Source organism: Pseudopipra pipra, chromosome 11 (genome assembly GCF_036250125.1).
Source record: "Pseudopipra pipra isolate bDixPip1 chromosome 11, bDixPip1.hap1, whole genome shotgun sequence".
Lineage (NCBI taxonomy): Eukaryota > Metazoa > Chordata > Aves > Passeriformes > Pipridae > Pseudopipra > Pseudopipra pipra.
The window spans coordinates 12,622,219-12,642,955 of record NC_087559.1 but is presented as its reverse complement, the minus strand read 5'-3'; the positions used below and the strand labels follow the sequence as shown (position 1 = coordinate 12,642,955).

Genomic DNA, 20,737 nt, shown 5'->3' with positions numbered 1-20,737 from the left:
CTTTTGGTTTTGTTGGGGTTGGGGAGGAAAGTTGCAAGCGAACTGAAGCGGTGTGTGACCCAGTCAGTGAAACTGGCTTAACCACAAGCTGCCTGATGCAGCTGTGTAAGCTCTTTGCAAGCTGTTCCCGCTCCACGTCGGCCACGCTCCTGTGTGTTCCCACTGAGCTTTCAGAGCTAGCAGATGGCACACGATCCTCGCTCACTCCGTCCGGTGTAGGACACTGAGTGGTGTTGGCTGCTGCAGGGGTGAGCTGTCCTAGTGAGGGAAAACCTAAGGAGTTGCTTGGCAGACTTGTGCTCCTGCTGTAAGCACGATGTGTTTTGGGAAAATGCATGTTCAGTTTACAGTGCTGGGAAGCTGTGGTTATCTGTAAGTCTCTTCAAACCCTTCAGGTCTATGGTGTTGAAGACCTCATGACAGCTGGGACTGTGTGACAAAAACTGTTCATAAGTGCGTGGTACTTACTTCTGTAGCCGCTCTGCAGGCCTGGAGAAGCGCTTGGAGTAAAGGAGCCAAGCATAAGCCTAAGCCATGTGTAACCTTCTGCCCCTACCCATGGCTGCTGCAGTCTGCAGAGGGCTTGGTGGCTTTGCTTCTTTGAAAGTGTGAGCTGCGGCAAGCAGGGGGGGGGTTTGATGCAACATCTCTTAATGAAGCACATGCAAAACTCAGCCTTGCTACTAGCAGTTATCCCAGTCATGTGCTTCTGAAAGACCAGCACAATAATACTGTTCAATGGGGCTTATCTGCAGAGGGAACCTTCCCCCCACAGTGCAGTGTGCCTCAACACAAAAGGCGTCACGAAGGTTGTGTCTGTGGTGAATTATCTGTATGTGATAGCTGTGTATAAGTCTTGTATTGATAACTGGCATAGAATTGGAAAGCAACAGGGCTTCAGTGTTTGCTATAGTTCTAAAAAACAGCCCCTGTAGGGGGTCGGTGTTGCCTGGCTGCACTGACCACTACTGCCCAAAAGCCATAAGGCATAGACAGGGACTGGGCAGACTCCTGTCTGTCTGCCTTAATGCTATAACCATAAAGCTTGTGCTGAAAGCTAAACTGTGGTTGCCCTGAGTCAACATTAAACTAAAGGTTGTTCCAGGCTGGCTAGGCTACCTGTACGTTGAGAATCAAAGACAGTATTAATGGCTGGGGTTGCCTTGCAGCCTGCAATCCCAACGCATGCCGTGCCACTGGTCGAGGTCTACAGCCCAAGGGCGTCCGCATGAGGGAAACGGCCGACTTCAAGGTTGATACGAGAGCGGCGGGGAGCGGAGACCTCGGAGTGACTATAAAGGGACCAAGTGAGTGTTGGGGTGAATCTGTGCTGTGGATGTGTTCTGGAGAAGATGGGAATCAAAACATGGGAAAAGGAAGAGTGATCAGGAGATGGTGTCCTGGTGGAACTGATGGGATCTGTATCATAAAAAGCCAAATTTCAGAAGAGTTTTCTGGTACTTTGTGTCTAGTGTGAAGGTTTTGACCTGCAGGGCTGGGTAAGACAACATCTGGTTTTAGTTCTTTCCATTTTCATGCATCAGTTAGCAAAACTGAGAAGACCCATGCATCTGCCTGCCATGGCCTCCAAGCTTTATGGATGCTCACCGCATCTTCATCTGATTTGTGGGAGCAAGTCACGCTCCAGAGTCTGTGGCAGGGTGAAAATTCTGCTCTCATAAAGCTGGGAATGGCTCAAAGCAGCACTCCTGGTGGCATTGGCTGCTTGGGCACATGAGCAGAGGAGGAAAGGGAACCTGTAAGCTAACATGGAGACCATCTGCCAGGATCCATCCTCAGGTCCTTTGGTGTGTCCTGAGCTCTGGATGTGGCCCTCTGCCTGGCAGGCTGGGACGATGGGAGCGCAGTGGCTGCTGACTCGTGAGGCTGCCAGCAGCAGTGGCTGTGCTGCTGCTTTCAGGGAGCTGCGGTGCCTGTGTGGTACTCGAGAGCCAGTCACCTCCCCCCAGCTGGGACTGCATTAAAAGGTGCATTGTATTGCCTTCACCTCCTCCACACGCACAGAGCCCCGACTGTGCGGCTTTGTGCCGTTGGGGGGAAAAAAGGCAACAGATGTATCGATGTAAATTTTAGTGTGTTAAGCTTTTCTCCCTAAATTCTTCATCTTGAAGAAAATGAAAAGTAGGCATTCCCTGCATATTTGTGGTTACAAAGTCTGACAAATGTTAAGCTTTTTTGTTTTAACATATGACATGCATCATACTGCAGACTAAGAAAATAAAACACAAGGGAACCTATTAAGTCTGGTAACTTAAAATACTTTCTGCTGTATTTCTTCTGGAAGTGTTTGCTGTCTTTGTCCTAGAGGGCAGCTAGAACTAACTTCCCTTATAACCTGACCTTTTTTTTTTTTTTTTTTCTGGTGGAAGAAATTTATTCTTGCAAGCTAAAATAAATACTAGAAAACATGAACTTGTCTGAGTAATTGAAAGCAGGATGGAAGCTGTTAAGTTTAATGCTGAACTGATCTTTCAACAGAGGGCTTGGAGGAATTGGTGAAACAAAAAGGCTTTATGGATGGTGTATATGCATTTGAATATTATCCAGCTACCCCAGGGAAGTATGTTGTCACGATTACATGGGGTGGGCACAACATCCCCAAAAGGTGAGTTAGAAGTAGCTTTTTGGGCATTTTTGTGCGCTTCAGTGGGTTATATAGTTGGTGAACATTTAAAGCAACACTGATCTTTGAAAAAACTGGGGGGACGAGTTAGTGGCAAATGGCTGTTGTAACAGTTTATCTACAGCCTGTTTTAGGACCGGAGCTGCTTATATTGAGAAAGCTCTGAAGGGTGATTTGCATCAGTCTTTCTAAACCCAAAATCATGAACACAAAACCATTAAAACTTGGTGGATCATGCAGCTCGGACTTTACTATGTGTTTTTAAATGATTTGTTATTTTAGTGTCCAGGGCTACAGCAAGCAGAGCAAGCCAAGTATTTGACACTCAGTATTTGTGGTGCAAGATGTAAGCACATGATGGGTTGGATGACCTCTCTGCTAGAAAGACACTCTGCTGGGCACCGTGCCACCACATGGTAGCATCTATTAATTTGGAAAATCCAATGTAAAGCCTCATTAAAATGCCTGGGGAAAAACACAGATGTTATATTTGTCCTCATTTCTAATACTATGCTTTGTTTTTATCTTGTAGCCCCTTTGAAGTTCAAGTGGGTCATGAAGCCGGTCCTCAGAAAGTGCGAGCCTGGGGGCCAGGGCTGCATGAGGGAATCGTGGGCAAATCGGCTGACTTCGTGGTCGAGTCCATTGGCACAGAAGTTGGCTCTCTTGGTTTGTTACTTTACTTAGTTTGTCTGAAATATGTATATATTGCAACCCTAGCAAAGAACTCATGAGAAACAATAGCTTTCCCAACAGTAAAAAAATCCAGATCTCTAAGATGTTGTGGTCTAAATACAAACATCTATCAGAGCATCAAAGGAAGTCCTAGAGACAGGAACGTGTGTTAAGGGGTGTGTGTGTTAGTCTGTGTTTTTGTGGCATGAGATCGAAAAGGGAATGATGGATGATGGATTATCTCCCATATTGCTGAAGAAGGGTGATGGAGAGATCAGGCATGGTTATAGCTGACAAAAAGCTATTTGTGGAAGTGTTGTTAAATTGGCAGCCACCACAAACCTAACGTGAGGAACCTGCTTGTTCCTTTTTTCAGGCTTTGCAATAGAAGGCCCTTCTCAGGCTAAAATTGAGTGTGATGACAAGAATGATGGCTCATGTGATGTGAAGTATTGGCCCAAAGAGCCCGGTGAATATGCTGTGCACATCATGTGTGATGATGAGGACATAAAAGACAGCCCTTACATGGCCTTCATCCGACCGGCTTCAGGAGACTTCAACTCGGATAAGGTGGTGTATGAGAGTTCACCTGTGGCATAGCATGTCTTTGATGTAACTACAGTAGAGATGTTTCTGAAGGATTCTAGTAGCAGACTTGACTGTTAAGCTGCCTCTGCTTAAAGCTCTGAATCTGCCAAGCTCCAGCCAGATATTGCCCATCTTTTTCTAATAACACTGTTGTGGTTTTGATTTAATGTAATGGAAACTTGCTGAAGTAGTATCCTGTGCTTCATGGGTTTTGTGGAGGGGGCAGGTCTTTTATAAATATATCACTTAGTTTTGCTTCTCTTTCTGAACTGCAAACTAATAGTCTTGAGGTGCTTTTTTAGGTGAAGGCCTATGGCCCAGGCTTGGAGAGGACTGGCTGTATAGTGAACAATCCTGCTGAGTTCACAGTTGAAACCAAGGACGCTGGGAAAGCACCTCTGAAGATGTATGCACAGGTAAGAAGCCAAAGGCAGCTGTGTGAAACTTCAACAAAAGGGCTTTAATATTGTTGAGAAAGTGCCTTAAGTATTTCTACTCGCTTACACACCACTTAACTCTGGGCATGTGTAATTCACTCAGAGTTCCGTGCTTTGATCTGTGTAATGTAGTCAGGCAACAACCTAACTCAAGACAAGGTGACTTCTCTGTGGTGTATGAAAAACATGGCTTTGCTTCCTTACTTTAGAGTCTCCTCAGCAAAGCAAGGTGTAATTTCCTGGAGTTGTCATTTGAAAGCACTGAATTGTCTCTGAGCCTGTGAATTTCATATGTGTTGTCGGATGGTGTAATGAATGAGTGAGTGTTAGATGAGAAAGACTTACAGGAGTGTAAATTGCATGTTTCTTCAGTGTTTCTGAGCTGCAGTTCTGGGGAAAAAAAACTGACATATTTTGGAACAGTCTTAGGCTGTTCAAACTGTGCAAATATTTTTTAAGTACCTGAACCTTCTGCTTGTGTTACTGCTTTTTAGGATGGAGAAGGAAACCCTATTGATATCCAGATAAAGAGCAAGCCTGATGGTGTGTTTGCCTGCTCATATGTGCCAGTTAAACCAATCAAACATACAATTTCTGTTGTCTGGGGAGGAGCCAATGTGCCCAACAGCCCATTTAGGGTAAGTTCAGAGATGGATAGTACTTAGTTCTAGCCAAGTAAGACATTTGTGCTCACAACCAATTGCTCATACAACTAGGATGATAAAATCCTTCTGTGAACTTCAAGGAGGTGTGCCCTTCTGCTCTTTTTTAGATATCTATCCCCGTGAATAAATCTTTATTTTCACAAGCTTATATGGTGGAGGTCTCCTGTCAGCCCAGCTGCAGCCTGGGGGATTTGGGGCAATTCACTTGGTCCTGTTTTCCTGTAGCCTCTGTCCAAGCAATGCTCTGAGTCGGCTGTGATCTCAAGCATGACACAGATATGTGATTCTGACCCTTGTGAATCTGTGTAGGTCCTTATAGGTCAAGGGAGTCATCCTCAGAAAGTGAAAGTGTTCGGACCTGGTGTGGAGAGAACTGGCCTGAAAGCAAATGAGCCGACTCATTTCACTGTGGACTGCACGGATGCAGGAGAAGGTAAAGGCAGGCTGGGCTGTTGCTGTGGTATCAGACCCACAGGTACCACACACAGAAGGGAGGGGATTATATAATGTTCTATCTGGTTTTCCTTGTTTATTGGAAAAACCTTGGGAAGCAGAACATTGCAGTGAATTGTGATCTGATCTGTTGCATCAGTTAACATGGTGACTTGAACAGCTCCTGGGAATGGGAATGATCTGGCCATTTGGCTGGCAGTGCCTGGGCTGTCTGGTAGTAAAACCTCCGTTTGCTTTTCCTAGGTGATGTCAGTGTTGGAATTAAGTGTGATGCTCGTGTGGTCAGTGATGAGGAAGAGGACATAGATTTCGACATCATCCACAATGCTAATGATACATTCACAGTGAAATACGCCCCGCCTGCCGCAGGGCGCTACACCATTAAAGTGCTTTTTGCAGGAGAGGTTCGTAATCTTCATTTTGCAGCCTGATGTTTCCAGAGTCTGTTTATCTGCTCTTTGATCACCAAACACGTGCCAGTTCACAGCTGGCTGCGGCAGTTCACAGCTGGCCCTTCCATGTCAGCTCATACGCACTTTGTCTGGTCACTGTTTCTTCAACAGTGTAAAAAACCTAAAACTTCTTTTGTAATACTTGGGTGTACACAAATGAGAGGGGTTGGCTGGGGACATTGAAGTTCAAGTGTCTGACATGTTGGACTGGCAATACTGAGTGTGGTCTCAGTGATGGGACAAAGCTGCTTTCTAAAGGATAAAAAACCTAAGTGACTCTCCAAGGAAAATGGGGGGGGGGAGTTTTCCTTAAAAATAAAAAAGGACCAGAATAAACCCACGACAGGCCCCTACAAACTATCCAGCTGTTAACTTTGCACTAGACTTTGAATGATACCACTCAGTAAGCAGAGCGTTTGAGTGAGGCAAAATTCTACTCAAAATGGTACTAGAAATGGAGCAAAATTATCTTAAAATTACTATCTGACTAGTTCTGGCTACTGAAGAGTGACCTGTTTATGTTTAGAGCTGTGTTTCTGTTGCAGGAAATTCCTGCCAGCCCATTCAGAGTTAAAGTGGACCCCTCGCATGATGCCAGCAAAGTGAAAGCTGAAGGACCTGGGCTGAACAAAACTGGTGAGAGCTGGGTTGATGTTGTGTGGTCAGCACTGGACTGTGAGGGGCTGTCACAGGGTAGCCATTGCCTGGCTGAGCATTGCTGGGATGCAGCAATGCAGTCCTGGATACAGCAGGGTGGGGTGCCAGGCAATCAGAAATGACACCTTTCCCTTGGCACTTTGCTTGACTGGGCTTTATTGGTACTGAGCTTCTAGAGAAGAGTTTCTGTGTGCGAGCTCTGCATAAATTAGAATGAACATTTTTCTTCAGGTGTGGAAAATGGCAAGCCAACTCATTTCACTGTGTTCACCAAGGGAGCTGGAAAAGCGCCACTGGATGTGCAGTTCAGCAGCCCAGTGCCGGGAGAGGCGGTGGTGGATCTGGATGTCATTGACAACTATGACTATTCCCACACTGTTAGGTACACTCCCATACAGCAGGTAGGTCTGATTCATGTAGCAGTACAAGAGTGAAGAGCTCATGTTGCTAATAGTGCAGTGACCGCCCTTCATGGTACCTGTGCACAGAGGAACAAGCAAGAAAGGCTTGCCAGGGTGTCCTGTTCCCCAGGATCCCTAAAGCCTGCAGTACAATTAGGACTGGAAAGCAATAATGCAGTTTTCTGGTGTAGCTGTCGATAGATTGCCACTGTTTTCTTTTCTGGGGAAAAGAGAGTGATTGAAGCATTAGCATACAGCTCACATCATCATTCCATACATTGTCAGTTGAAGAGGAAAGATGGCAAACCTTTCCAGACTCTGAAACAGAGCTGGCTGCTACCCCAGCTGCTCTGGGCTGCTGTGGTCCTGCAGAGCTGAGGTTGTGGTGTGCTGCCTCTCAGCAAGCTGCTGATGTCAAAGGAACTGAAGGGCAAACCAGAGCAGGGATAAAAAGAAGAGAGTTTGGGTCATGCTATGCCAGTTCCCAGTAGGAAAATGAACAAGTTGTTGCTGCGGAGGGAAGCTGGGCTGCAGATTAAATGCATCCAAAGTATGTGTCTGCATATAAGGCTTGCCTTTAAGTTGGAAAAAATTGAGTCTGACTCGTTTGGTTCAGAGGCTGATGATTCCTTAGCAACATCATTAAAGAGCTGAAAGTGGAAGCTACTAATAACTAGAAGTATTTTTCCTCATGCTGTGCTTGTGTGTTTGTAAAGGGCCACTAAACTCCAGAATGCACGAATCTCATATAATTCTGAAGACGTGGATGCTGTGGTGCTGAGATCAAAGTGTTCTGCTGCTCTTGTTCTGCTGAACAGCCAAATGAACTACTCATCTGCACCAGCTTTCTTGAATGGAGCTATGTAAAAGGGAATGATAAGGAGGACTGCAGTATTATTTAGCTGATAATGCTGGATTAGCGTTCTTGGAAGCACCATAGAACTAGCGTTTGTTTTTGGATAAAGCAGTTGCATGAGCTCAGGAGGTGGCTGGTGTGCCTGTTTGGAGAGGCCTTGGCCTGTTGGGTCAGGGCTGGTATGCAGAAGGGAACAGTCATCTGCATGTGTTTGTGAGTAGTACCAGATTGCTATGTTTCACCTGAAAAGCAGTGTTGAAACAAGCCAGGATGCCTAAACCAGGTTTCCCACTTGGTCTTCCGTCTGGAGAAGTGCCTTGGGTCATGGAGGAGCTGTGGACTTACAGGAGATACTTGGAGATTACAGTGGCAGGAAAGCAATGGTTAAACAGAGAAGATGAAAATAGAATGCTCAGTAATTAGAGTAGCCTTGTTGTCCCTCCGGGCTGTGAGCACATAGGTCATTCCTGACCCTGTCTTTCTCAGGTTCCTAAGCAGTAACTTACGAATGAGACTCTGGAGTCTTCAGAATAGGGGAAGGATGGACTAGGTTGTTAAATTCCTGAGGGGCTGTGTCACTGCAGAGGAGCCTTGGTTAAATGCTGTTTATTCGGCCTTATCTATCTTGCGGTGTTGCTACAGCTACCCGGGTGTATGTTTTCTAAAAACAACCAAGAATAATCATGGAAGCTATTCACTAGCTTGCATGAAACATCCATAATTATTTCACTTGGGAGCCGAACCAGCCAAGAATGAAAAGTAAGCAAACAGTGAATATAGCTAAAATATGGACTGCGGTAGGAGAGAATAAAAGGAGCACACATCGTGGGCTGGAGCTTGCCATGGCTGTGCAGTGTTCCAGCCAAAATACACAAGAGCATTAATCTTTCTGACTTGTAGAGCTTAAACCCCTGGTATTTCAGATGCTGTAATAATACGACCTCTTTGCAGTCTTGGCTTTGGCCAGGCCTCTCCATGCAGTGGAAGGGGATACCTGGTCTGGAGCACTGGGACATTCATTCAGCTGTTGGGTCTGAGCACTGGGAGGGTGGGAGCCAGCCTGAGCTGGAGCCTTTGCCAGGCTGCTTGAATATAATCTAATTAAATGTTGGAAAGATCTGTCTCTTTCTCTCTTCCTGTATTAGATAAAAACCATTTAATACTTTGGAGGGCTGCAGTGGGTTAGAGCTTTAGTGTCCATAAACCAATAAGTTTGGCTGTGGCTGGCTAAAATGGATTAGATGAAGTGGTTATGTACTGTTTGGGTGTTAGTGTGTCTGTATGAAGTGAGGAACTGAGCTAACTTAGACATTCTCCAACTAGGGTCCAATGAAGGTTTCGGTAACTTACGGCGGTGATCCCATCCCTAAAAGCCCTTTCACTGTGGGCGTTGCTGCTCCGCTAGACCTAAGCAAAGTTAAAGTCAATGGACTCGAAAACAGTAAGTACCTGTGGGCTGGAAAGCCCCATAGCCTGCCTCTGAAGTGTCTCCTGAATCTGGGTGATTGCCAACATGTGCTGCTGCAACAGGAGTGGGCAAAACAATCTTCTTTTAAACTTGCTACAGTTGGGAATCAACCAGCTCCAACTTTGTAGCTTGGCCGCTCTAGCTTAGCTGGTTCTCTTGAGGACTGAATTTCATTTGAGACTTTTATTTTTTTCCCCCAAAGATTACATAGCAATGTGGACATGTGTTATGGTTTGGTCCTTTGTGGTGAACAGAGCTGGACTCTTCACCCAGCTGGGCACCCACTGATGAAATCTGTTTTCTTCAGGGCTAGATGGCTGTTTGTTCAAATGTATGAAACTGGTACAATGCGCAGTGTCATTTATAGTGTCTTTTTGTTTTCCAAAAGTGGAAGAACTTAAGGCTGTGAAACATTGTTGCTTTCCTGAAATGAGCCCTGATACTGTCAGACCATGTCTTACACACACTTGTTACGCCCTGTAACTTTGTAGCTCCAACTAACCAAAGCATTTGTTTGTTTTTTTGTTTGGCTTTGGGAGGTTTTTATGACTGCAGGGGGATGCAGACTGCCCAGGGCTCTGCCAGTGCCTGCTCCCTCAGTTGTATGTGCATGGGAGATTTCTTGGACCACTGTCTGATGTTAAGTAAGTAATGTAATATGGGTTTTGTCTTTTTCAGGAGTGGAAGTAGGGAAGGATCAGGAATTTGTAATTGATACCAAAGGAGCTGGTGGGCAAGGTAAACTGGATGTTAATATTTCCAGTCCTATGAGAAAAGCTGTACCATGTCTGGTGGAACCGGTTCTGGGTAAGGAGTGCAGCACTGCAAAATACATCCCACGGGAAGAAGGACTGTATGTGGTGGATGTGAGTTATGATGGCAACCCAATCCCAGGGAGCCCCTATACTGTGGAGGCCACGCTACCTCCAGACCCCTCCAAGGTAAGTGAATGGTTCAGGGCTGTGACAACAACTGATAGATGAAAACTGAATTGTGGGCTATTGCGTGAGACTTGGCTTGGTTTTGGCCAAACCAGACCCAGGAACATCCTTACTCAGAGTGCTCAGTCAGTCCTTTTGCAGCCTCCATGACTCATTAAAGTCATTCCTGTAAGACTGTATTTGAATAAGAACATTGAACTAATCAAGAATACTGCAAACATCCTGCATAGTGTGGCAAAGAAAAGTATTGCTCCTAATTTGATAGAAGTTGGCCTGATGAGAATCTCTACTGTATTAAGATGCTTTTTTCTAAGGACATATATATCAAGAAAAAAATGTGTACAGCCATCAAATATTTTTACATTTCCACCTTTTATATCCCATGGCTATATAAAAACAATTATGGTGAGAGTATAAATATCCTTGCCTAGAAACCCCTTCGGAGGAGAGGTACCAACTTTACAGTAAAACTGGAATGAGTGGCAAAGGAAACATTGCTTTCTGTATATTTTTAAGAGCTTCTTAATCGAGTCCCACATACAAACAACTCTAACAAGGCAATCTTCTGGCAATTATATGGAAAAGGCAGTTTAGCTAAACTGCATATTCTCTTCTAGGTAAAAGCTCATGGTCCAGGTCTTCGAGGGGGCCTCGTTGGAAAACCAGCCCAATTTACAATAGATACCAAAGGGGCAGGAACTGGAGGTTTGGGTTTGACAGTAGAAGGCCCATGTGAAGCTAAAATTGAATGCTCAGACAACGGTGATGGAACCTGCTCTGTCTCCTACCTACCCATGAAGCCTGGAGAGTACTTTGTAAACATCCTCTTTGAAGAAGTTCACATTCCCGGCTCACCCTTTAAGGCAGACATAGAAATGCCGTTTGATGTCTCTAAAGTCATTGCCACAGGCCCGGGTCTGGAGCGTGGTAAAGTAGGTGAGGCAGGGCTGCTGAATGTCGACTGCACGGAAGCAGGTCCCGGGGACCTGCGGGTGGACATGGTGTCAGATACTGGTTCCAAAGCCGAGGTCCAGATCGATGATAACAAGGACGGGACCTACGTTGTTACGTACGTGCCGCTCTCGGCCGGCATGTACACAATCAAGATGAGATACGGAGGAGAGCAAGTGCCTAAATTCCCAGCCCGGGTCAAAGTGGAGCCAGCAGTGGACACAAGCAGAGTTAAAGTGTTTGGGCCAGGAGTGGAAGGAAAAGGTGAGAATAACTGTTGTTGTCAGAGTTTGTAGGACTTGCAGTTGTTTATGAGTGTTTTGGGCCCTGAAAGCTGTTAAAGCCTTGCATATTTCCATGGTGACCCTGGGAAGGACTGGGGAGTCTCATTATGTTCCCAAACAAGTTGTTTATCGTGCTGCTTCACCAAATGTTTGGTCATTGGAAGTATATGCAGTTCATGAAGTGACTCTTGAAAACATTTCCTGCAGATGTCTTCCGAGAAGCTACAACTGAGTTCACTGTGGATGCTCGACCTCTAACGAAGGCCGGTGGTGACCACATCAGGACACAGATCACGAGCCCGTCCGGCTCCCCCACAGACTGTCTCATCCAAGACAATGCTGATGGAACATATTCAGTAGAGTACACGCCGTTTGAAAAGGGTAACCTCTGGGTTTGGGTTGTTTGGTTTTTTTTTTTTTTTTTTTTTACTTGAAAGGGGAAAACCAAGAGCAAGCGGCTCTTCTGCCACTTTCATTTGGCAAACTGCTGTGGTCTGCCAGTAACTTGTTGGCATCTTAGCAAGAGTTTAACCAGTAGAGGAGCTAATTCTACAGGAAGCAGCTCTATTTTAACTTGAAAAACTGACTTTTATGGTAACTTGGCTTCAGAAGGACAGAGTGTAGATAGTGTCTCTAGTTATGAAACACTAGCAAAGTCTTGTGAAATGCAGAAGGAAACTCTTACTCATATACCGACATTTAGGTCTGTAGCATCTTGTAGAAGTGATGTTAAGTGATGAGTGTATTTAGGGAATTCAGAACATGTTTTCCTCCTCTTAACAGGTCCGCACACAGTCAGTGTAACGTATGATGATGTACCTGTGCCAAACAGCCCCTTCAGAGTGAATGTGACAGAGGGCTGCCATCCATCACGTGTGAAGGCACAAGGACCTGGACTCACAGAGGCTTTCACAAATCAGCCAAACCCCTTTTCGGTTGTCACCAGGTGACTGAACCTGTTTGATCTTCAAGGAATGTCTGAGGAAGGGAGGAGTGCAGTGATGTGTGCAATGCAGGATGCTAAACTCAGTACAAATATTTATAAAGAGGCCAAGCTGTGTCCATCTGGTAACTGTGTGTGCTACCTCATCATCTGCTGAGCACTCTGCTCTGCAGACGTTAGACATTAGGGGTCAATAGTTGTTGAGGATAAAATTGTAGGAAAATGTGAGTGAGGCAGTCTGAACAGCTTTCCATGCCAGTGCACACTGAAGGCTGGACATCAGAAGTCAGGTTACTGCATTTCCAAAAAGGATGAAAATGCAGCCAGAGCATGTGAAAGCAGTAAAGCTGCTGTTTGAAGCAGTTAATTCTAACAGTGTGTGTTTCTGTCTTGCAGAGGGGCAGGAATTGGTGGCCTTGGAATAACTGTTGAGGGACCTTCAGAATCTAAAATTAGCTGTAAAGATAACAAAGATGGGAGCTGCAGTGCCGAGTATATTCCTTATGTTCCAGGAGATTATGATGTTAACATCACATACGGGGGAGAGCATATTCTTGGTAAGAGCTCTTGCTCAGTGGCTGTCAGAAGAGGGAAGAAGCCAAGCTGAGGGCTCAATGCATTGGCTGCATATCCCTTATACTGTGGGATGTTGATGTGATTTTGTCTTTCTGCTTTTCCTGGGAATTCAGGCATAAAAAGCAGTGGCATTTCCTCGAGTGGGTACAGATGAGTGGGACAGGGAAGGGGACACTAACCCTTGACAAATAACTGGTTTTATGCACAAGTGGTGTATAAGACTTCAGGTCGTGAAAATAACCCTTTGGTATTTGGATGTCTTCAAGATCCTGTTCTGCAATAAGAGGGTCAGCCTGTCATGGGGATTATATTAAACTCTGTGTTTACCTGTGCATGCATTTGAACTGGATGTTTCCTGTTGGTCCCATTCTCTTTGCTGACGTACTGAACTTGGTAAAATATGAAGGAAACAAGTGCCTGCATGATGCTTCATTTGCGCTTCTGGTTTCTTTCATGTTTATTTTTTTTCCTGAGGTGCGAGGAGTAGACGGTTCACAACTGAATTGTTGAATAAACAGTGAAAATGTAGAAGCACCATCCTTATGCTTCTGGCTTTTGCAGAAGCAAAGGAGCAATGTGGAGGCTGTGGGGTTGTCACTCATGCCTGTGGCTGAATGATAGTAATAAAAAAGCCCAAGGAAAAGTAGGGAAAAAAGACCTTTTTCAATTTGTTCTCTCTAACTGTTAACTCTGGTGTTTAACACTTGCTGTGTCGACTTCCAGGCAGTCCTTTCAAGGTTCCTGTGAAGGATGTCGTGGATCCCAGCAAGGTGAAGATAGCAGGACCAGGTCTGGGAACAGCTGTTCGAGCTAAAATCCCACAGTCCTTCACTGTAGATGCCAGCAAGGCTGGAGTAGCACCCCTCGAGGTGGTGGTGACAGGACCCAGAGGTAAGAACCGAAGTACTCCATCTGGCTGTGGCCCCTTCTCTGTGTTTGGGTTGGTAACATGGCCCTGCTTGCAAAGATGGTAATGCCACTTGAATGAGCATTTCTCTCTGTTCCTGTTCATCTGTGAACAGGATAGCTGACCCTTGTGTCATGCTGTGAAAGGAGAGCTGTGTCCTAGGTAGTGCTGCTGTGGACAGTGCCTTTGATGACTTTAGCTTAATCTTCAGAATGGGAGAAGTGATGTGAGTAACCGTCACTGGTGAACATTTGTGGCTTAGTTTTAGACATAAAAAAGTAAATCCAAAGTCTAACATGCAGTGCCTTGGGAAACCTGTGTAACTGGGTTGCAGAAGTCTCTGAATCATGGTGGAACTGCTCAGTGGTGCCCAGAGAGCAACATGGCCCTCGAGTGACAGCGTTAGTGATGTTTGCATTAACCTAGAAAGTTGTGTCTCAGTGGCACAGTATCTTGGCAGTGAATACCTGTTGGCTGCAAGTCTCACCTTGTTAGGAGGCAAGAGCTGCTTCCCCATTGGAGTGTCAGGTCCCTTTGTGCAGGTGCCCCTCAGGTAACACTCATTTAATTCTAGCGGATGAGACGAATTCCGAGGGATGGCGTTCCCCATTGAAAGCAATTTCGGATTTCTTTAAAGGTGGTCCAAAGGGTGACACTGAGACAGGTTTGAACTCTCACTAGCTACTGGCAATTCTGGCTCTCGGAAATCCAATTGGCAACAGCAAGAATCATCTGGAGGAGGGAGTGGGAACCAACGGTGTTGCTTTTAGGCTTTGCATGGCAACTATATAGGTTTCTTTTATGCTTGCTTTACTGCTAATCCTTCCTATGTTTTAAAGCCAACTTGTAATTGTAGACTGCTTTGTGTGTTGATCTGAACTGATATGTCGCGTAATCTGTTGTAGATTTAGCTTAATGCAAATTGAAATAATTGATCCTGCTTTCTTAGGACTCTGGCAGCTTGCAGGGCGGTCCTGCCTAGGCAGCAAGCCTGCCTTTCCAAACTTCTGATTGTGAAAGACTGGGTTGGTGAATGCTACACACCAACTGGCTTTAGGGCTCAATTCTGTGCAGTGAATCCCAGTAACAGTGTGTAATCTTATAAATGACAGTTCAGACAATTATAAGTATTACTCATTTTCTGTCTTGAAAGATCTTCCATGCACTGTTAGCAATTGCTCTTGACCTGGACTGTACAGAAAGGCAGAGATTTCTCCGGTTTTTCATGCTAGCTTTTGTTTAGAGAGAGAAGATGGGAGCCCAGAGAGTGGTGGATAACAAATCTATTACAAGTCAATGGCTTTGAATGCAAAATTAGGGAAACTGATCACTGATCTATGCCTGTTGCCTTCCTTCAAAAAAATAAAAGAATTTAAATTTAGCTTGTTGCAAACTGTAAATAAGCAGTGCATCTTGGAGCTTTGTGCAGTAAATGGCTGGTGAGGAACTGGGTTTTGACAGTGTAACTGAGAAAATCATATGGGTTTTTTTTAGGAGTTGTGGGGCCTGTTAATGTGGTAGACAATGGAGATGGCACCCACACGGTGGTGTACACCCCTATGCAGGAGGGACCCTACCTGATTTCTGTCAAATATGCTGATGAAGATATTCCTCGAAGGTAAGGTGGTGAGATAAGCTTTGGTGAACTGAAGATTTAATGATTCAGTTGTGCTCTCCCAGCACATGAGCACCATTTAAGGACTAGCTGTGCTCCTTTCTACTTAACCAGTGCAGCTCCTTGCACGACTTCTGGGTTCAGTGGTGGTTTGAGCCTGCTGCACCTACAGCAGATGCCACTGGGGAGGCGTATTTGCACCTCAGTGTGTGCTGCAGCAGCTGCCAGCCACTGACTGGGGAGGAGGGGGCAATAATGGGTTTCTCTTTAAGTCCCTTCAAGGTGAAGGTGCTTCCTACATATGATGCCAGTAAGGTGACGGCGAGTGGACCAGGGCTCAGTTCCTATGGCATTCTAGCCAGCCTGCCTGTGGAGTTTGCTGTGGATGCTAAGGATGCTGGGCAGGGACTTCTGGCTGTACAGATCACTGTAAGTAACTACAAAACCATGCAGGACTGGAAACGTGTTGTTCCAGGTGGGCAGGAGTCTCTCCCATCAGAACTGTCCACAGCTTTACCCCAACATACCCAAGGTCCTGGAGACTGGGCTGCTGGCTGGACCCTAAGGTCTGGTACAAGAAAGTCTTGCACCCTGTTTATGAAGCTCTTGAGACTGCTTTTATGAAACTTCTGTCTTAAAATCATTAGCCATGCTATATTTGGCTCTTGTTTAACCTTACACTCTGCAAATGCCCAAAATGAGATAAACAGTTTCTTGTAAGATTATGAAAATACTGGCATTTGAAATGGAGACAGCCTTCTAGCAGTGCAGTTCAGCAAGGCCATGAGATAACATCCATGCTGAGCATGACATTATGATAAATTAAAACACAAGTCTCCCTCAAGGTTGCCCGAAGTCATAAGCTGCTTAAGGAGATACTGCAGGAATGTTTTTATTTGGCTTTGTTATTGCTCTTCCTGAAGTTTCTGGTGCCTGGACTCTGTGGCCTCACAAAAAGGTCTCTGGTTAGTGGACCATAAAGCACATAGCTCAGCTCTGGCATGCCTAGGTCATGGCATGACTGGTTGTACTTGCCCTCCTGCATTCTTGCTCCTGTGCTGTCTCAATGTCTGTTCAGATGCAGCAAAGCAGTTGCCATTATTCTGGCATGCATGCGTGGCCTTAAAGGATCCAAAATGCTTATCAGAGCTCCCAGCCTGGCTGTGGCTTTGAAAATCAAGTTCCACAAGCCCTGCATGGTGGAAATGCATAGGTGATCCTCCTGGCAACATTTGTTTGCTTCTTGTTCTGAGCTGTTGAATGTCAAACATTTCACAAGCCTTCCTGAAAGAAGCCTTCTGTGCTGTACCTAAATCTCAAGTCCTTTACAGGCTTATACTGTACCCCAGGCAGTGTTAAGTCATAAAATACAAAATGGAGTCAACATGTGGTTCCCCGTAAGCAGGCTTGGAAGACTTTCTAAAATGCTTTGTGCTTTGCAGCTGGTAAGAAATGGTAGTTGAAGTGACTGCATAGACCTACTTTTAACTGTAGACTTTGCAGTGTGCCAGCAGCTGGATGCCTCATGCAGGAGACAGCAGACTCCAGTAATGCTTCCCCCTGCCCTCAGACCTTTCAGGGAGCAGCTGCCCAAGGCTACCCAGTGCTTATTCAGGATGGAGCTACACAGTCTGGCTCCCCATCTCTGCCTGAGGGACCTGGGAAGCATTCTTCATTTCCAGCAGTGATATAACAGTAAAGCCTGAAACTTCTTACAGTTATCTTATAAACGTTCTTGTATCAAACAAAGGGTAGTTGATGATAGCACCAATTGTTTTATAGTGGTCTGATACCTTTCTACTCCCAGTAATCTGCTGCTGGTACTAGTCTTTGAGTAAAATATATTTAAACCTCAAAAAGCTGCAGTTCTGTATCTGTTTAAGACTATATAAATATATATTTGTTGCCCTACTAGAGGAATTCAAAACTAACTTCATAGTGGCGTAAATCTTCTGGTGTGCATTCCTCAGGACCAAGAGGGCAAACCCAAGAGAGTGGACATTCATGACAACAAGGATGGCACTTACACAGTCACCTATGTCCCTGACAAAACGGGCCGCTACACGATTGGTGTTAAGTATGGTGGAGATGATATCCCATCCTCTCCCTATCGGATCCGGGCCTCTCCATCTGGGGATGCCAGCAAGTGTTTGGCCACAGGTGAGTGTTTGGCCCCTCTCTGTTGCAGTTGTTTGTGCTGGGTGTAAAGGTGCTTTTTGAGCATGGTACAGTTGATGTAATGGGTGTAGAAGACATGCTAGAGACTTCTGTAATCTGGCTGCTCTTACAAGGAAGGGTTTTCCTAAAGACAAAGAAGTGTCCGCCCCGCGGGTGAGCAGGAATCTCTTGCAGCCTCTAGCAAAATCTGTCCAACTGCCTGGGCTGTCATAAACAGCCAGATGCAACCAAAGTCTGATGCTTATTTTGGCATAGATAAATCCTGCTGAGAACTGCAGTGAGGTTGATTTAAAAATAACACATCTGTGTGTGTGTCCACTGCATCATGCTCCTTTCACTGTGAATGTTGCAAGAAGCTTTTCATTCCAAGCAAGAACAAAATTAATTCTGAGGATGTAAGTGTGTGCTTCTATGTTAGCAAATCCTGTTCGGGCTGGGTATGATTAGTGGAGGTTTCTGCTGCTTTTCTGTCTGTTCAAGGTTAACCAGGGTCTGAACAGGCTTTTGGGAAGGGCAAGTGCAAGGGGAGAACCTGAAGATAAGACATTGCTATGACTCGAAAAATCATTGCCTCAAAAATCAATGCCTTGGTGTAGGGGGAGGACTCCAAATTTGTTGCTGCAGGAGCACCCTTATGGCTTTGTCCCTCACTTGTTCTCAGGGTGGATGTTCATCACATGGCTTTGGGCTGGTCACTGCAGCACGGTACCACCTCCCAGGAGGTTGTGGCAGGGAGCAGAAGTGGCAGGAACTAGTTACAAGAATGCCACTGATTTTAGAATAAAGAAATAAACTAGGCAAGGCCAAATTTAACAGGGAAACTTAATCTGTTATAGTTCTGTGAGAGAGTCTAGGCATTGTGCTGGACCTGGCCATTGTGCAGTTAGAGTGCACCTGATGCCTTTCCAGGAGCTGGCTGCTAGTAATCTTAAACAGAAATACATTCCTGACACAATGGGGAAAAAAAGAGAGGGATTCCCTTTACTTCACAAAAAAGATGCCTTAATGGGTGAATCTGATACTCTTCCAAGTAATTCAAGTCACTACCTATTCAAAGTAACTGAGCTGGAGATTACTGTCAGATGCCAGCTAAAATTTTCCCTTTCCAAGAAGTGCTTCTGATTCTGTGCTGTAAAGCTGAAATACAATCGCTGTAGGTAGGAGTAGATGCTGGAATAGTGCCAAGGTATTAAACCAGCAGGTTCATTGCCACTTGAAAAGGAGCTGTTTACCTGGTAACAAGTGCCGGTCAGAAGCAGGAATGTTCAATACGTACTGCAAATAAGACATAATAGTTCTCATTTAAACACAGTGTTCTTCAAGCTGGATCTGATAGCTACAATTTGGGCATTGTTGCATGATTTTCTTTTTTTTGGATGTGTGGCAGAACAGTGGAAAATCGTTTGTGGTTAATGGAGGAAACATGGCCATGACTGCTACTGTGTCCTTTTATAGCTGCTTATACAGGGTGGTTTATGTTAAAGCAGTGCAGCTGAGTTGCTGGCTGGGCAGAATAAAATGCCTTTGGCTCTGCATAAAGGAGTATGATGATAAGAGTATGGGTTAAGGCATTGCTTTCTTCAAACTTAGCTTTTTTCCCCTCTGTTCTCATCCAGCCTCTCTGATTGCAGAGGAGGAGGAAAGCTAGTAGCCAGCTCTTGCATGCCGCTGTGCTGACCAATTTTATGAATGTCCCTTGTCATACATCTGCTCCCAAAACCACATCTGTAGGTCCCTGGGACCAGCATCTTGGTGCCGTGCTCCCCAGGCGCCTTGCAGGGAGCCTTCCTGGGAAAACTGTCCTCTGAATGCTTTCTGAAATGAAAATTGCCTTGTAGGTCCTGGAATTGCACCCACTGTGAAGACTGGTGAGGAGGTTGGTTTTGTGGTAGATGCCAAATCAGCAGGGAAGGGAAAAGTGACGTGCACCGTCCTCACGCCAGATGGGACAGAAGCTGAAGCAGATGTTGTTGAAAATGAGGACGGGACTTATGATATCTTCTACACTGCTGCCAAACCAGGAACCTATGTGATTTATGTCCGCTTTGGTGGGGTGGACATTCCCAACAGTCCTTTCACCGTCATGGTAAGCCAGCTCTGCTCCAAAAGTACCTCCCACTCGGATTCCTGCTGCCATGTTTTATTTAGTGATAGGTTTAACTCTGTGTGTAAATGTTTGCTCAGACATTTATTAGGCTAGCAGGAACTAATGAATCCTTGTTACTTGCAGAGCTTATTTTGAGCAGGCAATACGGTTAAGTGAAGCGGGATAGAAGCCATCAGAGGATGAAGACTTGGCTTCTCTGGAGAAATTTGTTTTTCATTTCCTGACCATGTAGTTCTTTTTCTAAATGATGTAAGGGTGGTTGTAATCAGCTTCTACAACTAATTACTTTAGCCATTGTCAGATACAAAGCTCTGCTTTCTCTGTCTCTTGCTCTTTATTAAGTTGACCCCAAAATAAGGAATGGTCTGCTGACAGATCCCAGGGAAGTAGACTGTTAGCTCACACTTTAAAATTATTTGCAAGTGCTAGTTAAACTGTTATAGCCAAATTCCTCCTCTTTCTAATTATCTTCCTTCCAATGTGCAGTACGTCAGCACATTTAGCAAGCAAAACCCCAGCCCCCTGAGAAGCAGACTAGGTGCCTCTCAGGGCTCACAGAAGCTCTTCATGTGAAGAACAGCTCTCCATGTTGGCAAAACAATTCCTGGTCTTGTAATCTCAGCCAAAGCAGCCTCCGGTGCATGTCAGTCTGTGAAACCACAGGACAGTACTTGTGCTGAGTGTGGATGGAGCTCACGAGTCCTTGGGGCTGGGTCGTCCTGCCTGTCACCCTGGCAGATCGCTATGGGTGTCTGAAGATTTCCTTGAGAAAAGTGACTCCCTTGGTCTCTGCTCAAAGGTTGCCACAGGAAATGCCTCTCGAGGTCAGGGAGCCCACTCCCAGCCAGCCAGAATTCCCACTTCCTAGTGACAGAGTACATGTTTGACTTGGGTGTCGCAGCTGGGAACACAGAACACTGGAACAGCAGCATTTCTGGT

At 45.4% G+C, this 20,737-nt stretch overlaps 1 protein-coding gene across 6 annotated transcripts in view; it reads left to right on the top strand.

The window, feature by feature from the left end:
* The window catches only part of FLNB (filamin B), a 72,004-nt gene that overhangs the window by 33,102 nt on the left and 18,165 nt on the right, over positions 1-20,737 (top strand). For 4 of the 6 annotated variants that reach the window (XM_064667566.1, XM_064667563.1, XM_064667567.1 and 1 more), the window contains 22 exons: positions 1,170-1,307; positions 2,500-2,626; positions 3,177-3,313; positions 3,696-3,889; positions 4,210-4,323; positions 4,839-4,982; positions 5,319-5,442; positions 5,706-5,866; positions 6,460-6,550; positions 6,803-6,972; positions 9,152-9,269; positions 9,975-10,237; positions 10,855-11,452; positions 11,680-11,853; positions 12,256-12,418; positions 12,812-12,972; positions 13,715-13,882; positions 14,473-14,562; positions 15,393-15,516; positions 15,786-15,942; positions 17,484-17,673; positions 19,530-19,777. In XM_064667566.1, the coding sequence (XP_064523636.1) occupies positions 1,170-1,307; positions 2,500-2,626; positions 3,177-3,313; positions 3,696-3,889; positions 4,210-4,323; positions 4,839-4,982; positions 5,319-5,442; positions 5,706-5,866; positions 6,460-6,550; positions 6,803-6,972; positions 9,152-9,269; positions 9,975-10,237; positions 10,855-11,452; positions 11,680-11,853; positions 12,256-12,418; positions 12,812-12,972; positions 13,715-13,882; positions 14,473-14,562; positions 15,393-15,516; positions 15,786-15,942; positions 17,484-17,673; positions 19,530-19,777 (3,854 nt within the window). The remainder of the gene's footprint in view (positions 1-1,169; positions 1,308-2,499; positions 2,627-3,176; positions 3,314-3,695; positions 3,890-4,209; positions 4,324-4,838; positions 4,983-5,318; positions 5,443-5,705; positions 5,867-6,459; positions 6,551-6,802; positions 6,973-9,151; positions 9,270-9,974; positions 10,238-10,854; positions 11,453-11,679; positions 11,854-12,255; positions 12,419-12,811; positions 12,973-13,714; positions 13,883-14,472; positions 14,563-15,392; positions 15,517-15,785; positions 15,943-17,483; positions 17,674-19,529; positions 19,778-20,737) is intronic. The other 2 variants (XM_064667564.1, XM_064667565.1) reach the window with 1 other exon arrangement.